This window comes from Marmota marmota, unplaced genomic scaffold, assembly GCF_001458135.2.
Source record: "Marmota marmota marmota unplaced genomic scaffold, marMar, whole genome shotgun sequence".
Lineage (NCBI taxonomy): Eukaryota > Metazoa > Chordata > Mammalia > Rodentia > Sciuridae > Marmota > Marmota marmota.
In genome coordinates this window covers 8,364,972-8,383,591 of record NW_025999925.1, presented here as the reverse complement: position 1 = coordinate 8,383,591, position 18,620 = coordinate 8,364,972, and the positions used below count along the sequence as shown (strand labels likewise).

The window sequence follows — 18,620 nt, the reverse complement described above, 5'->3', positions numbered from 1 at the left end:
CAGAAACTTGATTTAAAAATGGCCTAAAATGGAAATAATCTAAATGATTATAAACTGATGAATGTTAAAAATAAGATGTGGTATGAACACAGAATGAATCAATATAAAAGAATGAAATACTTGTGCTACATGGATGAACATTGAAAACACTATTCTAAGTCAAAGAATTCAAACACAAAAGACCACACATTGTACAATTCCCTTTGTATGAAATGTTCAAAACTGGCAAATCTATAGAGACATAATGCAGATTAGTGGTTGTTTAGGACCAGGGATCTTGGGGATGAATGAAAAGTGATTGCTAATCACAGGATTTCTTTTCCAGGGTGATTCTCAAACATTTGCAAATTGATTCACAGTTGTACAGCTTTGTGAATAAAGGAAAATCCAATTAATTGTATACACTAAATGAGAGAATTGTACAGTATGCAAGTTAATGCCAATAAAGCTGTTCAGAAATACTAAGCTTGAGGACTGGGGTTGTGGTTCAATGGTAGAGCACCTGCCTAGCATGTGTGAGGCACTGGTTTGATTCTCAGCACCACATATAAATAAATAAAGGTCCATTGACAAGTAAAAAAAATGTATTAAAAAAAAAAAGAAATACTAAGCTTGGGTCTAGCTCCCTTGGTTCAGGCAGTAACTTGGAATCATGATTTTTTTTTTTTTTAAATTTTGTTTTTAGTTGTAACTGGACACAATACCTTTATTTATTTATTTTTATGTGGTGCTGAGGATCAAATCCAGGGCCTCACACGTGCTAGGCAAGTGCTCTACCGCTAAGCCACAACCCCAGCCCTGAAATCATGATTTTAATACTTCGCACAGGGAACCACTGAGATAGAATGAATAACTCAAATGCTTAGGTGTTTACGTTTTTTCTTTAAAAATTTTAAAATGAACAGTTTTCATTTTCCTTTCCTTTTTAAAATTATGAATTATAGTCCTATGGATTTAAAAAATATTCTTGTAGTAGTTATTTGTAGCTATAAGTGCTATGGTTTGGATCTGAAGTATCCCCCAAGATTCACGTGTTGAAAGCTTGTTCCCCAATAGCAATGTTCAGAGGTGGAGCTCTGGGGAAGTGACTGGCTCATGAGGGCTCTGGCTTCATTGGTGGATTAATTCACTGATGGTATTAATAATTGGATGGCATATGGGGGAGGTAGTGGAAGTGTTAGGAGGTGGGGCCTTGCTGTCAAGTAGGTCTCAGGGGGGCATGCCCTAGGAGGGTATTTCTTGTGTGGAACACCTTCCCCTGTTTCCTGTCTGCTAAGAGCTGAGCAGTTTTCCTCCACTATAACCTTCTGCCACTGTGTTCTGCTTCACCTCAGGCCCAAAGCAAAGAAGTCAGCCAATTGTGGATGGAAACCTCTGGACCTGTGTGCTAAAATAAAATTAATTCCCCACCTTTAAGTTTTTCCTCATGTATCTGTCACAGCTACAAAAAGCTAACGCAATGAAAATATTTTAAAAACAGTAAGCACAGATAGCATTGATGAGAGATGAAACAGCAGGAAGTCAAAGTTGAAACTGGTTAAAAATGTTTGACTTTTCCTTTTTCCCTTTCCTCTTCTGTCTGTCTCCCTCTCTTTCTCGTGGTTATGAAGATTGAACCTAGAGCCTTGTGTATGCTCTACCACTATAGCCCCAGCCTTGACCTTTTTCTTTTTTGATTTTGGGGTTATTGAACAGACGGGTCTATGTTTAGGTTTTTGAGGATCTGATGGTTGTAACTGTAGAATGATCAGTTTTTAACTTGTTATTTAGTGGCTAAAAAGAGCCAAGTCACTGAATATATCATTTCCAATTTACTTTCCTTTGTACACTAGCCATCAGCCTCAGTCTGAAGTATTGAGGACACTTAGCTTCCAGGCTCAATGCTCCTACCCGAGCCTGAGAGAATATGACTCCTGGCAATACACTCCAACCCCCACTCCCACGAATGTTCGTTATAGCCAATGTTAGAACTGCTGCTCTGAAGTCAGGTATCTTGAACACAGACTCAATGGACTGCAGCTTTCCTGTGCATCTCCATGGCATGTGTGTAGTCTTTATGACAGGGATTCAGTGTAATCTTCAGTAACTGGCGTGGAGCAGGGCCTGATCTACTTCGAGCTGGCAGGCTGATATCCTGCTTCATGCTGGAAAATCCAGCATGTGAAACCTGCAATGTTTCACCCTGTCAGCTGCCAGACAGTGGGCACTGCCACTGCTCCTGGTATCCCTGTCTGTTTGAATGCTGATGCTGGCCTGAACCCTGGCCCAGTCAGAGGCAGAGTTGTCCCCAAATGTCCACTTGGACATTACTAGTGACTGATTGTCCCTGCATGTCCCTCTGGCATGTGCATGACATGGCTGGATTCAACTCTTTTTCTCTCTGGCCTGACAGTAAAGTTACAACAGTATCTTTCAAATCTTGTTAGAAATAATGTAAAACATTCACAGTCCTATCAAGTATTGAAATCATCTTGTTCTTTTTAAAATTTGAAGAGTACATTTTAACCTGACTCTAGTTTGAGAAATTTTTGATAATTTCACTACACATTAGTATTTCTGGAGGGGTGGAATCAACCAAGGAAAGCATTCCCTGATTCCAAAAGGTTGGGAATTGGAGAGTTAAAGTTAGAGTGACTAAAAAGAGGCAACAAAAACACTCTTGTCAGCTTATAGACACGGTATTGACTCTTGAGTCTGGGGTCTCTGTTAGGGTCACTGTCATTAACAATCTAGAAAAGGTTAAAGGTATGCTCATCAAGTGTGGGGAAGAAATTTAACTGAGCAGGAATAACAAATGGGTGGGAAATAGTATGGAGAGTCTTTACACGAATTACATATTTAGAAACCAAAAGAACACATGGATATGAGAAGCCAGATTGTAAGTGCTGAAAAAAAAAACCCAGGGACATAGTTGAGCATGTGTCACCCTAATCTGTCAGGGAGGGAGTGTTACTGTGAATCAAGAAAGCTATACAGTTCAACACTAAGGAGCTCACATGAGTGTTGACTGAACAATAATAAGCAACATAAGCAAGTTCTGTTCTAAATATTGCTTTGTTATGAGCAGCAACCGTGGTTTCACAGTTAAATCTAAAAAATGACAACTGAACAATGTCTGAATTCAACAGGATATACCATAATCTATAGCAAGTACTCATTAAACATTTATTACTTGAATGAATGACAAAATAATTTCATCCAACAATCTTAAGACTAACTACAATGTTTAACTCTTTACATCTCATATGTTCTTATTCTTTCTGTACTCTGTGCACTAGTTTCTAAAAGCTTAGAAGTTCTATTTCTTATCAAAACTGCTTATGTTCATGGTGAATAAACTGGTGGCATTATAAAATTATTTTAGTTCAAAAAGAAAGGTAGATTTCTGCCAGATTTACCCTGTTGCCAATTATCTGAAATGAAACAAGTAGAAATATGAATTAAAATTTTGTATCACTCTCCAAATGTTCATGTATTCAGTTCTACCACTGTAGACTTTATTTGGAAGATTTTGACTTTATGTGAAACTTCAGTGAATTTTCTAATTTTCATACGGAAGCCTTAATATTCAAAAGTGTTTATCCTTTAAAGATGCAGTAGGTCAGAAACCTGAAAAATACTTTCTTCACAAGAGGAAGAAGTCTGCTTCCCAAGGAATATGCCATGGACATGATCCTATGCTCACATGTCACACAAAGATGGGCTGTTACTGGAAAGTTATTTTGTACAGTTTGTATTTTTAATTCTCCTTTTTTTGTTCAAAAAGTAGTCTTCATTTCAATCAGGAAGTCTGTATTTCTTCCATTTCAAACTTGTCTGTCCACTGTTGAAGGTCTTTTGCATTATGGGTCATCCATAATTTTGCAAAATACTTTAGTGTTTTCCTGGAGAAAAAAAACAACATACTTAATTTAGAAATGAAATTGTCGGGGACAATACATCTCATGGAAAGCTAAGAAAAACCTATGCCATTATAATACCAAGTAGGCTCCATGTTAGGAAACTGTGTCAGCACCAACCTTGCAGAGCTGCTGCTGTAATAAGGAATTGAAGTTATAGATCACCACTGCCTCCATGTGACCTTCTACAATCCCTCCCTGTAGAGAGGGGACAGTGCAACTTTCTCCCCTCTTAACTCTGCCAGAGGGGGACTGTGTGTATGTGTGTGTGTGTGTGTGTGTGTGTGTGCCTATCTGTACCTGACAACAAAAGCACTCCTGCTGAGAGTTCCAAAAGTGGAATTGATTTAATAAAATAAAGCTGGCTAATGAAAGAGGAAAATGTCAGCGTTACTGAGACTTAAATTTTTCCTGCAGAACAGCAACCCAGTTAAGTATTCAGCGTCTGGAGCTGGAGAACCTGAGTTCCAATCACTGCCCCATCTCCAATTAGGTGTGTGACCCTGGGTCAATTCTTTCCCTCACTTGGCCTCATTTCTCTAAACTACCCAACTCACAAGGTTGTCACAGGGTTTAAGTGAGTTAATGTACATAAAGCAATAAGAACAGTAATGAGTGAGTGTCCAGGCTGCTACAAATGACTGTTCACACTTGTCTCTGCACACAGTAACCATTCAATATATATTAACTACTGTAAAAAATCCACAGGAAGGCACAAAATTTCAGCAAAAGGGCAAGACAAATAGTGTCCAGATAAATTATCTGATTTATTTCAATGCAACCTCTTTCAATAATTCTCTGATCTTATCAAGATAACTTTATAAATGCCTCACACTAGTCAGAAGAGTGAAAATATTTATAAGCAATGTGTGAATTTTCTTGCTTTTGCTTTATAGGCTATGTAGAAAGCAACAAATATAAACTAAATATTGCCAGCTTGTACATGTATCCTTTGTGGCACAACTTTCTTTAGGGAAAAAAAAACCCAATAATAACAAAGATGACAAGAAAGGATTTAGAATTTGCAGATGATTAAAGGCTAAATTTATTTTTAAATTCTCATAGATAAAATATGCTCTCTGGAAAACTTTTACATTAATTTGCCTCGTAACAGAAAATGATTGAAACCAATGATGCCACTTTGCTTTTGATCTGGCACTATGGAAATTATCTAGAGAGAGTGTCAACAGAGGAGGCTAAGTGTCATTTGCAGCATTCACAGTATTCTGGACTTGGTCAACACAACCATCACACCATTACAAGGTATGCAGAACCAGGGGAGGGAAATGGAGAGAGAAGCTGATTGCACTGCACAACTCCACTTCAGAACAGAAGTTAGCAACTGTTCTTTAATTTTCAACCAATACTACATATAATAATAGGTCAATACTGACATATGGTAAAGAGTTCCAGAATTAATTAATATGCTTGGAGTGTAACACAGGGACCACTGGTGGCCAACCAAGACTTTCTATTTGATCAACCATCTTGTCCACTCATGGTCATGTGGCTATCAACCAGGGCAGTATTGTCCTGTCCCCAGCAGATGACACTCTCCAGGCAAAGCAGAGGTACAGGAACAGGGAGCTTATGTTGTTTTACAATTTATATTTAGGATACAAAAGGCTATAAGATGCTATTTACTAGTATGATATTTTCTTAGAACCATTTCCCTTCTGAAGTATAAACAGGTATATATTAAGATTAACTTATATACTGACTACCTACTAGCTGGGTATCAAGGGTGAAAAGGTAGAAAACATTCACATAAGCATTTTAGGTGACAGAAGCCAGCTTACAATGAAAAATTTGTCATAAACAATTCCCCAAACAAGTGAAATGTGGATACATGGTGAGTCCATGATCACATAATACTATTATTTTCATTCATATTCTGACAAAATTCTTCATTTTTAAATGTAATCATTGCCTATCTGAATGAAATCTATGAATAAAAGAAGTCCTCTGTGGTTTTAAATATTGAAGTTTCTTTCAGTAACTGTATAGAATTGAATGCTTTTAGCAGCTAATACGTTGTCATACATAGAGTTAACTTAATTCTTCAGGGAAATGACTGAAAAACAATGTTGCACCTTAATCAAGAACTGATTGACCAATAAAGATAAACTGAAAATGATAAACATGGACTGAATTCACCTGAGTTTTGCCAAGAACTGTTTTCACTTCATTGTAATTAAATATTTGAGAATCTTTGAAAATGTGCTTAAAAGCAGATCTGATGTTAACTTTACAGGATAATCCTTTTCTTTGGGCAACTTGAAAGGTTTCATTATAAACCAAAAACTGCAGCACAAATATTCTGACCTTTTCACATTTACTAATTCTTCAAGTTCTTTTGACTTATAAGCTGCTTTCTTTAAAATTTCTCCAGGAACATCTGCTAGTTTAGCCACATTCAGTCCATAACTCCTTGCTGCAATTCCTCTGGTTATTTGATAAAGAAAAGTGACAAAATCAGGCACTTGTTCTTCTTCACCTAGGGGAAAAAAACAAACCAGAACAAAACAATAGGTGATCAAAATCACACCAGAAAATTGACATATTAGGGGACAAAAGAAGAGATGTAAGTGCTTATAATTTTATTCTATTAAAATTTGCAACCTATACACTCAGAAAAATGAGAAATTACACCCCATCTGATTCAAATGTATGATACGTCAAGATCATTATACTCTCATGTGTAACTAATTAAAACAAAAAAACAAACAAAACAAAAAAATTTTACAATCTGAAAAAGAATCTATTGATCCTAGCCATTTACTAGGTACTTTAATCAATTTTAAATATCTAGAAAAATGGTAAATAGAGTTTTAAAAATGTTTTTGCATTTAAGGCCCTGGGGTTGTGGCTCAGCAGTAGAGCTCTTGCCTAGCACGGGCAAGGTACTGAATTCTATCCTCAGCACCACATAAAAATAAATAAGTAAAATAAAGGTATTGTGTCCAACTACAAATAAAAAAAATTTTTTTAAAATGTTTTTGCATTTAAGATCTTTATTCACTTAAAACAATTTTTAACAATTCTTTGTTGCAAGATTTTAATTGAACTTCTATATCAAAAAACAATGGTTTTGATACATGATACAACATAATTTCTTTCTCCTTTTAAATCAGATAAGGAAATATTACATGTTGCATAGCCTAAATAATGAGACTGAAAAGTTCTGGTTTATTAAATATTCTGATTGCCCAAGAGATATACATACTGAAGTGGAGGCTGTTGAGTACTACCTAGATGCCACTTAGGATTGAAGAGTTTATGCCCCAGCTATCATTAGCCAGGAAGATTGTTAGCCTGCAACCCTATCTTTGGGCCTCTTTAGGGGAATGACTGCAGCTGAAGAGAGCTGCTTCACTAAGGGTCCACTCCTTTCTTGGGGCAGTGGGCATCCAATAACTGGCTGCTATAGGGATAGGCATGTAGCCTCTAACATGGCCACTAAAGATTCCTGTCTTCTAGTGTTCATGCCCTTGTGTCATTCTCTCCCTTTGAGTGTGGGCTGAACCTACTGACTCACTTCTAACAAACAGAATATGATAAAAAGTGATAGGATGTCACTGTAGAAATTAGGTTGCACAAGACTGTGCCCTCTGTCTTGGCCGCTCTTACTTTCTTGCTTGCTTTGAGGAAAGCCAGCTACTACGTTGTAAGTTGCTCTGTGAAGACGCTCACATGCAAACTACTCTCATCAGTAGTCAGCGAGGGACTACCAGCAGCCATATGGGTGAGCTTACAAGTAGATTCTGCATTCTGAAGCTTGCCAAAAGCTGTAGGAGGGCTGGGAAGCCATTTATCTCATCAAGGCTTCCAGTGACTGCTGTCCTGAGCTGTACCTTGATGTAGCTTTCTGAAAGACCTCAGAGGTGCTCAGTTAAATTGCCCCTGGATTCTAACCATGAAAATGAAGAGATGATAAATGTGTTTTGTTGTTTTAAGCCACTATATGATTTATTATACACTGTTTTCAAATTATTTCAAACTAATAAACCTAACTAATGAAGGGTATATAAAGACCTTGCCCTATAACTCTAAGGTGAAGTAATTCCTAAGGACCAACCCAGCCTCCGAGCTCTCTGCTGAGTTTTCTAAAGCCTAAGACCCAACCCTGCACAATACTTCTCAGTCCTGCCCTCTGGGTTGATCATGAGGACATTCTCCAATAAAATTCCTGAATGCAAACCTCAGAATCTGATTCCCAGGGAACCCAGTGTGTCACACAAATACATACGCATGAATTTAAAACTTTTAAAGAACTAGGATATAATGAAGTACAATAATATGAAGATAAAACTGCACATAGTTTAACCTTTGTTAAACTTAATGCACTACAGGATTATGCAGCTTTTTAAATAAAATTCAGTATAACTGTACTGTGTGGCAAAAATGTCCAAAACGGACCCAATTTATAATGATTTTGTGACCCTAGCACCGATTATAAGCTTATCAAGAGCTTTTTCTTATTTCATTTGTCAAATGTGAATGCTTTCATTTTTTCATCACTAAAGGGGGGAAAAAAAAAGACTGAACACAACAGTGAAAAAATACAATGGAATTTTCCTTATCCTCCTCCAAGAACTCGGCAGCAGACAAATAATAGCTTTCTAAGAGTGGCTGCTAGAAGTGGGAGTTAAAAAGAATACTGATGTGCTCAGGAGTACACAGACTCCAACGTGTATTACAAACCACTAAAAATAACATTTGCTTCAAATGAAACTTAAGGAACACAAAGAACAGGTGAGGAAGTGGGTGGGGACAGATTAGGGAAGACACATGTATGCAGAAACCAGTGTCCGCAAACCTGGATGATTGTGTTTCGCTTTGATGCTCACAAGACAAATAGTGAAGTGAACAGCAGCAGGCCACCAAAAGAAAGCAAAATGTTTTTTGGTGTAGTCCTTCAAAATTCTGAATGAAAATGACTTTCAATCTCAAGTTCTAGCCCTCGCTGAATTATAAATCAAATATGAAGGTATAATGGAGACATTTTCATTTATACAAAGTCTGAAAACCTATTCTATCTCTAGACACACACATACACACACACACATACCCACAGGCATGTTATATAATAGCTATAAACCACAGCTAAATTATATAATGTATTATACTGTCCTAATGCCTTCCTTCACATACCTCAGCACAAACTAAATCTTGTCATCATATGCTGGTCTCCACCATAGTATTAACTACTGTAGTTCTCACACCAGGTAAAGAATGTGGCCATTTTTAATCACCTCGGGGACCTCTTTTCATTATGTTTTGCCTCAAGACTCCTTTATTCTCCTTGAGTGGAAGTGTGTGTGTAGGATGGAGACATAGAGGCAGAGGGAACCAGGGAGGAGAGAAGATAAATAAAAACAACTCATTTCTTTATAACCTCACAACAAAAGTTCTTGGTGAGGACTCTACTGATGAGCTACGCCCTTTTCTAAAGTGGATATTTTGAAAACACATTTGGTTCTTTTTAGAATTAATGAATGTAATAATTCAAGTTTCTGCTTATTATTAGAAAATAGCAATATTTATTTTGAAGCCAAACTTCCTTAAAAGTTATTAAAAAGATGTGTGCTGATGATCAAATAATTCCTGAAGACACTTTTAGGATAGATTCACAAAAATTTAAAGATAGATAAAGTTAGCTGACTTGTCTAAGATTTTATAGGTTGCAATAGACAAAAACACAGGTTTCCTGATGGCTGGTCCATTACTTTATCTACCACATCAACAGAAATAGGGAACATCTTAGAAGCCAGTTAAAAGAAACTTTGGGAAACTTTCCTGATGACTTATGGAAGGACCTCTAACTTAGAAGAAGAATTAGATTAGGACTAACAGGCTAACAGATGAAGCATAAATATAGCCAGGAGCAATACTGGAAGGGAACAATAAATCAACCTTCAAAATTCTGAGTGAAAATTACTTTTAACCTCAAGTTCTAGCCCTAGCTCAATGACAAGTCAAATATGAAGATACAATGAAGACATTTCATTCATGCAAAGTCTCAAAAATTTTACCTTGTTCGGTTGATGTCAGCAAGCCCTACATAAAACCTATTCCACCTCTAAAAAAATAAAAACCCTGATATTAGTATAAGGAATTAGTTCCATGACCATTTAACTCAGGGGATAGTGTCCTCATATCCAGCTCCAAATGTTGATCCTGACTAATCTAGGCAAATCAAAGTCATTCTTGCAATCCTCACTTGTAAGGACTGGCTTAAGAATAGGAAAGACAGAGTGGTTGTACCAATTTGCAGTGCCACCAGCAATGTATGAGTGTACCTTTTTCTCCACATCCTCACCAACACTTATTGTTGCTTGTATTCTTGATAAATGCCATTCTAACTGGTGTGAGATGAAATCTTAAGAGTAGTTTTGATTTGCATTTCTCTAATTACTAGTGAAGTTGAACTTTTTTTTATATATTTGTTGATTGATTGTATATCTTCTGTGATATTGTCAGTTCAGCTCCTGAGCCATTTATCAATTGGGTTAATTATTCTTTTGGTGTAGAGTTTTTTAAGTTCTTTATATATCCTGGAAATCAGTGCTCTATCTCATGTGCGTGTTGTAAAGATGTTCTCCTACTCTGTGGGCTCTCTCTTCACGTTGTTGATTGTTTCTTTTGCTGAGAAGAAACTTTTTAGTTTAAATTCATCCCATTTATTAATTCTTGATTTTACTTCTTGCACTTTAGGAGTCTTGTTAAGGACCTAATTAACATGATAAAAATTTGGGTCTACTTTCTCTTCTATTAGGCGCAGGTCTCTGGTCAAATTCCTAGGTCCTTGATCCATTTTGAGCTGAGTTTTGTGCAAGGTGAGAGATGGGGGTTTAATTTCAGTTTGCTATATATGGATTTCCAGTTTCCCTAGCACCATTTATTGAAGAGGCTATCTTTTCGCTAACATATGTTTTTGGCACCTCTGTTAAATATGGGATAACTGAATTTATGTGGGTTTGTCTCTGTGTCTTCTATTCAGTATCACTGGTCTACTTTGGTGCCAATACCATGTTGTTTTTGTTACTATCGCTCTGTAGTATAGTTTAAGTCTGGTATTGTGGATGCCTCCTGCTTCATTCTGCTTGCTCAAGATTGCTTTGGCTATTCTGGATCTCTAATTTTTTAAAATAAATTTCATGATTGCTTTTTCTATTTCTATGAGGAATGTTGTTGGGATACTAATTGGAATTGCATTAAATCTCTATAAGGTTTTTGGTAGTATGGCCATTATGACAATATTAAGTCTGCCTATCCAAAAACATGGGATATATTTCCATCTTCTAAGATCTTCTTCAATTTCTTTCTTTAGTGTTTTGTAGTTTTCATTGTATAGGTCTTTCATCTCTTTTGTTAAATTGATTTCCAGATTTTTTTTTTTTTTTTGAGGCTATTGTGAATGGGGTTGTTTTCCTAATTTCTCTTCCAGAGGGTTCATCACTGATGTATATAAATGTATTTGATAAAGAAACTGTGTTATATATACACAATGGAATATTACTCAGCATTAAAAGAGAATAAAATGATGGCATTTGCAGGTAATAGATGGTGTTAGAGAATATCATGTTAATTGAAGTAAGCCAATCCTAAAAAACCAAAGGCTGAATGTTCTCCCTGATAAGTGGATGCTGATCCATAATGGGGGAAGCGGACACCATGGGAAAAATGGAGGAACTCTGACTGGGCAAAACAGGGGGAGGGATGGGGACACGGGGGTAGGAAAAATGATGAAATGAGATGGATATCATTACCCTAGGTACATGTATGACTGCACATATGGTGCAACTCTACATCATATACTACCAGAGAAATGAAAAGCTGTGCTCCATTTGTGTACAATGAACCAAAAGATACTCTGCTGTCATGTACAACTAATTAGAACAAATTAAAAAAAATATATTAGGGGCTGGGGTTGTGGCTCAGTGGTAGAATGTTCATCTCGCATGTGAGGCACTGGATTCCCTCCTCAATGCTACATAAAAATAAATAAAATAAAGGTATTATGTCCATCTACAACTAAAAAAAATATAAAAAAAAGAAATATTTTGTGCTGTATTGAATGTGACAGTAGAGAGAAAAAATAGTTTGTATTTTCATTTACAAGTGCTCAATGTGGTTATGTTCTTGTTATTAAGTGATGTGCATTGATGCACACTTGTTTGGAAATGAGGTATAATCATGTCTACAACTAACTCTTAGATGGTTCAAATAAGGGGCAGCTTTGACTTCTCTTTCACTCAGAGCTGCTCCCTTCACCTGGTCATAAAGCTCCCTTTTCCTTTCTCTTTTTTGCCCTCAATTAAAGCTTTGCCTGAATAGTTGTGCAATAAACAAACAAACAATAACAACAACAAAAGAATAGAAAAGACAGTAAAACAAATCTACCATAATTTTCCTATATATATGAAAATACCTAAATGAAACCCACTGTCATGCTCACCCACAAGAATTGGGTCCTAATTAGAATAAGAGATATCCTATGCTTATATAATTTTATTAAAGTAGATTCTACTATCAAAATAACTAAGAAGAACCAATTAAAAAAAAAAAAGAATGAAGATGGATCATGGTGCAGTGGCACTTGCCTATAATCCCAGCAACTCAGGGAGGATGAGGAAGAAGTATTGTAAATTCCAGCCTCAGCTATTTAGGGAGACTCTGCCTCAAAACAAAAAATAAAAAGGCCTACGGGTGTAGCTCAATGGTACAGGGTCCCTGGGTTTAATCTCCAGCACAAAACAAAAACAAAAACAAAACGACAATGAAGATGTGATTCAATTCTGAAATGGGATGGGACAATTATGAGACAATAAAAGGCAAACTCAGAAAAAGTTCCCTCATTTCTAAGAAAGAGTCATAGGAGGGGCTGCTGGTGTAACTCAGTGGCAGAGTGGGTGATTAGCAAGCAAAAGGCCCTGGGCTTAATTCCTAGCATATCAAATAAATACAACTAAATTAAAATTAAGTAAAATTTAACAATTAAAAAATAAAATAATAAGATAAAATAGAAGAAATGGTAGCTCATTTTCCTTTGGTGGACATGGTCAATTCTGGATGAGATGCCTAAAAGAGTTGCAGCAATCTTGCCACTAGTCTGATGATGGAATCAGCCAGGCAAAGAAGACAGCCTAGAGAACTGCAAAGAGGAGGAATGGGGAGGTCCTATGTTCCTCAGAGGATCCTGTAATGTGAGATTACATAGAGTATCATCTTTTGTTTGAGCCACTTTGAGTCCACTGTGTTGTTCCTTGCAATCAAATGCACAGAAGGGAGGGTTAGAGAACTCCCAGGACAAAGGCAGCCTTAGGACAATAGCTGTGCGGCAGGCCCAGAAAGCAACTTGTTCAAATGAATAGGAGGACAAAGCACTCCAGCAGGAAAAATAGATTCAATTATGTGGGAAAATGTGTAGAGAGACATTTTACAAAGCTATTGGAGAGTAGAAGAAGATTCAGCTACAGACTCAAAGAAAACAACAAAACACATAAATAGAAATGAAGCAATTCTTATCTTTAAGAAAATAGAAGCCTTTAAAAGAAAGAAAATGTACTTTTCTTCCATACTTGGCTCAGCAGTAGACAATATTTCTTCTGCAATAACAGTTAAAACAACATACATGAATGAAATAGAAAAAATGTGGAACGACTATATTGGAGGGGATCAGAGGAAGGGAAGGCTTAGTCCCAACTAACACAACGAGAGTTCCATCAATTATGTGTCAAGCTGATGGATCAAGGGATAGAAAACATGCAAATTATTTAGAAATATGACAGAAATGGAAGAATGAGTTCAAAGGCCTTGGACTTGGGTTGGGGGGGGCCATGGAGTGAAGGGACAGAAACTTGTTAGCAGAAGCCTTTACTATCATTTCATTTTAAGAATTATGCTCATGGATAAACTTTTAAATCAATAAAATAAAATGCCAGAACACTTAAGGGGAAGGGATAATGCTCTAGGTTAGCAGTCAGTTCACATCAAATGCTTAGTGGCACTGATTTTGCTTCTTCCCTGCTGGTGAACTTTATTTTATTTGTCTCATGGGTTTTAGCTTATAAGTCTTCTTCTGTCATATTGGATGCAGATTAATAGATCTGAAACTACTTCCATGAGAGAATTTATGATGTGTTTTTTCAAGTCTGCCTGGTGGTAAAAGGCAGGAATTGTCTAACATTAAATTTATCTTAGGTCCAGTACTTTGTTTTATTTGGGCCAGTTGCCTGATTTCTTTTTCAGGTTTGTTCTTATTACTTTTCCAAAATAAAATTTGGACTTTGGAGTATCTTGGATAATGGAAAATCCATTATAGTTCCCCAATTTTGCAAAGCACCACAGGCTGACAGCTTAAAAAAACTACTACTAGATAGGAAAAAAATATACATATGTTAAAGCCTACTAGATTACTTAAGGAACTTGAATTTATTTCTACTAGCTAATGGTGTTCTTTTTCATAAAATGTCTCATTTCTGAGATAGTAGCAATAACTGCAAAGTCCAGAAAAAATACTGTAGATCCCCTGCTGGAGAGCTAGCAGAGTGAAAGTAAAGAGGACCTGGAAGTAAAAAACATGGATTCTAGGCTGTTTAGCTCCTACCTATATAGCTGACATGAACAAGCTACTTTACCTGAATGAGATTCAGTTTCCTTATAAAAAAATAAAATACATATCCAGTATAGGATATAGTCCTTAGTAATTAATGTTAAATAATAGTTTGAGGAAAATACTAGTTATTTTTGAAGGCGACTAATAATATTCTGCACTCGACTATCAAGGCATCTTTCCCGGGATGGTAAGAATCATGTAAGAATGTAAGGAACAAAGAGGAACCTTAATGTCACCTTCATCTTTAACCATTACATCTGGAAAAAGAGTTGCCACTTCATGAGGAGGATCAGAAAAGAAATCAAAGATAACAAATAAATAAATACATACTTTGCTTGACCCAAAGCTCAGAGGAAATGAATTTGGACAAATGCTATTTATAACTGACATTCATAACTTTCATTATTAATAAGCAGTAAGTTCATATTCCTATAAAATCTGAGTTATCAAACATGAAAACCAGTATTATACCTACTGCAGGATTATCTCATACCTGGATCCTGTTGGCTTTCGTCCTCACTGACCAAGAATCCCATGTGGTAATTCCCCACCTGTTGTGCATAACTTTTTTCTAGTTCACAAACTGGTGGATAATGGGTGACAAACAGGGTTAAGGATTTCACCTAGAGCAATAAGATACATAGTAAGTGTTATTTTATTTTTAAATTTTACTTTAATTAAAGCTTTTCTTCAATATTTTTGGAAAAATTCAAATCTTCATAAAAATTGCAAGAAAATACAATATAGTCTTTATCTAAACAACTAATTGTTAATAGTTTGTCATATTCCCTTCCTTCCTTTCTCCCTAGAGACATATACACACTTCTTCCTGAACCATTGAGAATTAGTTGCAGACATGATCCCTAAAAACTTACATTTATCTTCTAAGAAGAAAAACAGTTTAATATATAACCAGAATAAAATTATTACACTCAAGAAGCTTACTATTATAAGACATTTAGTCCATATTTTCCCCTGAATGTCCCAATAATGCTCTTTTCCATCTTTTTTTGTCTTTTATAACATTAACACTAATAAGTAATTATGGCAAAGTGGCAGTATATAAGTTTATATACAAAAAGTCAACTGCTTTCCTACATATCAGCAATGAAGAAGTAAATTTTTAAAACAAAAAATATAATACCATTTACATTAGTACTCCCAAAATTAAATACTTGGGTAAAAAATCTAACAAAATATGTACTAGATTTACATGTCAGAACTATTTAACTCCAATGAAATAAAAAAAAAGCTAGATAAATAGAAGATAAATCACATTGGTAGGAAGACTCAAAACTGTCAAGATGTCAGTTCTTCACAACTTGATAAAGATTTAATGCAATAGCAAACAAATTCAGATAAGATATTTTGTGGATATCAACAAATTATTTCTAAAGTATACATGGAGAGGCAAAAGAACCTGAAAAACCCAGTATTAAAGAACAAAGTTGAAGGACTGATGCCATTCAACTTTGAGATTTACTATAAAGTTACAGTAATCCAAACATTGTAGTAGGGCTGGGGTTGAAACTCAATAGTAGAGCACTTGCCTAGCATACGTGAGGCATTGGGTTGATCTTTAGTATTGCATAAAAATAAGTAAATAAAATAAAGTTAAAACAACAACTTTGTTGCAAAGGTGAAAAAATTAGACAAATTGGCCAATAAAACATTAATAGTCTAGAAATCGACCCTCATGGATAGAGCCAACTGATCTTTGAGAAAGTGGTAAAACCAACACAATGAAACAACGATATTCCTTTCAACAAACGATGCTGGAATAACTGGATATCTACATGCAAAAGATGAACCAAGACACAGATATTACACAAAAATTAACTCAAAATCAATCACAGACCTACATGTCAAACACAGAACAATAAACACTCCTAGAAGATAACATAGCAGAAAAAGTCTAGATTGGGTTTAGCAATAACTTTTTAGATAAAACAGCAAAGCATGATTCATGAAGGAAAGAACTGAAAAGCTAGACTTCATTAAAATTAAAATATTCTGCTCTGCAAAAGACAACGAGAAGACATGGCAGACTGGGAGAAAATACTTGCAAACAACACAACTGATAAAAGACCTGTCATCCTTAAACAATTTTCATGATGTTTCAACAACATGAAAACAAAAAATCTGGATAAAATATGGGCCAAAAACCTTAAAAGATATCTCACTAAAGAATATATACAGATGGCAAATATGCACAGAAAAAAAAATAGTCCACCTGTTTTAATTTGTACTAATGCAAATTAAATAGTATCAATTAAAACAATGGAATACCACTAAATGTTCTAAGAATGGCCCAAATCAAGAACACTGACAATACCAAATGCTGCCCAGGATGCAGAACAATAGGAATGCTAATTTTTTGCTAATGGGAACAAAAAATGGTATAGACTCCTTGGAAGACAAATTAACAGTTTCCTACAGAACTAAACATAATCTCACCATAGGATCCAGCAATCATGCTCCTTGGTATTTACTCAAAGGAGTTGAAAACATGTCTACACAAAAATATGCACACAAATGTTTACAGTCTCTTATCCATAATTGCCAAAAACTATAAGCAATTGAGATATACAACAGTAGATGAATGGATAAATAAACTTTAGTAAACCCTGACAATGGAATAGTAGTTGGCATCAAGAAAAGAAAAGATGTGGAGGAAACTTAAATGCATATTACTAAGTGAAAGAAGCCAGTCTATAAAAGTTACATACTGTCTGATTCCAGCTACATGACATTCTGAAAAGGCAAAAGTACAGATACAGTAAAATAATTAATGGTTTACTGGGTTTCCAGGAAGAGAAATGAAAAGGCAAAAACAGGATTTTTAGGGCAGTGAAAATACTCTGATACTAAAATGGTGAATATATGTCATTACCCATTTGACCAAACCCATAACGTAAACTGTGGTCTTTAGGTGATACTGACATGTTAATCAATTGTAACAAATAGATTGCTCTGGTGGGATATTGATAATAGTAGAGGTTGTGAAAGGGTGGGGACAGGGGTACGTGTGAAATCTCTCTGTCAATCTCCTTTCAATTTTCTTGTGAAACTAAAACTTCTCTAAGAAATAATATCTTTTTTTTTTTTTAAAGGTTAAATCTCCTGTTTCTGGAAAATCCTTTTACAACATTAAGTTTGAGGTCATAATTTATTACACAGTCATACTAACTAACAGTATTATCTAGCAGAAACTATGAAATCCAACTCTAGGGTACCAAGTTCAGTTCTGTCATAATTTATTCCTAAAGATTCTTAAATCAACGTTTAAAATGTGGATTGGGTGGCACTGACAGGAGTTTACCCAAATTTCCATTATATGTAGTTTCCATAATGATTAAGGTAGTTTTTCAAATAAGTAAGAATTTTTTTTAAAAAAAAAAGAATAATAAAAAGTATTTATTATGGAGAAAACATGCCATCATTATCTATATAATCTAAATAAATGTTTAAACAAAATCTGGGTCTCTCTTGGGTCTTCACTTCTAGGATGACATGTAAAAGAAGGAACAACACTCATGCCAAAGGACTGTGGCCATGTGCAGTTGTTTGCTGCACAAATGGCAATCACTGGGAGCATGCCCAAGGATAAAACCACTAAGTCCATTTATGTGATACACAGTAGAGGTTATAGCCATCAAGGATATTTCCATGGTGAGTATCTATGACATTGAGGAGCTTCCCAAGCTGTGTGTGACACTCCAGTCATATGTTGCTTAATGAAGAGAATATGTTCTGAGAAACCTATCATGAGGTAATCTGTCCAGTCTGTGAATATCATCAAGTATACATACACAAACTAAGATGGCAAAGATGTCATGGACAATATAATTTTACAGGATCATTGTAATCTGTTTGGTAGCTGGCTGACTGAAAGGTTACTATGTATGTGGCCAATGACTGTACATTATTGTATCACTTGTGCCATTCACAGCAAGGTAACAAGGAAATCAGTCCTGTGAAGCCAAATAACCCATCCCAACTAAGACCACAGATGCTGCCCCATGACCCTCACAGAGCAGTGTAAAGAATGGAGTCCTTAAGGACCAAAGGAAAGCTATCTTCTGTGGGGGGGGGGGGGG

The 18,620-nt window shown here is 35.8% G+C and overlaps 1 protein-coding gene across 2 annotated transcripts in view; it reads right to left on the bottom strand.

Moving 5' to 3' along the window:
- Positions 1-3,151: 3,151 nt before the first annotated feature.
- The window catches only part of Msh3 (mutS homolog 3), a 183,564-nt gene continuing 168,095 nt past the window's right edge, over positions 3,152-18,620 (bottom strand). For both annotated transcript variants that reach the window (XM_015497854.2, XM_048800207.1), the window contains exons 21-23: positions 15,014-15,143; positions 6,225-6,396; positions 3,152-3,884 (exon numbers count right to left, since the gene is read on the bottom strand). In XM_015497854.2, the coding sequence (XP_015353340.1) occupies positions 3,782-3,884; positions 6,225-6,396; positions 15,014-15,143 (405 nt within the window). In that variant the 3' untranslated portion in view covers positions 3,152-3,781. The remainder of the gene's footprint in view (positions 3,885-6,224; positions 6,397-15,013; positions 15,144-18,620) is intronic.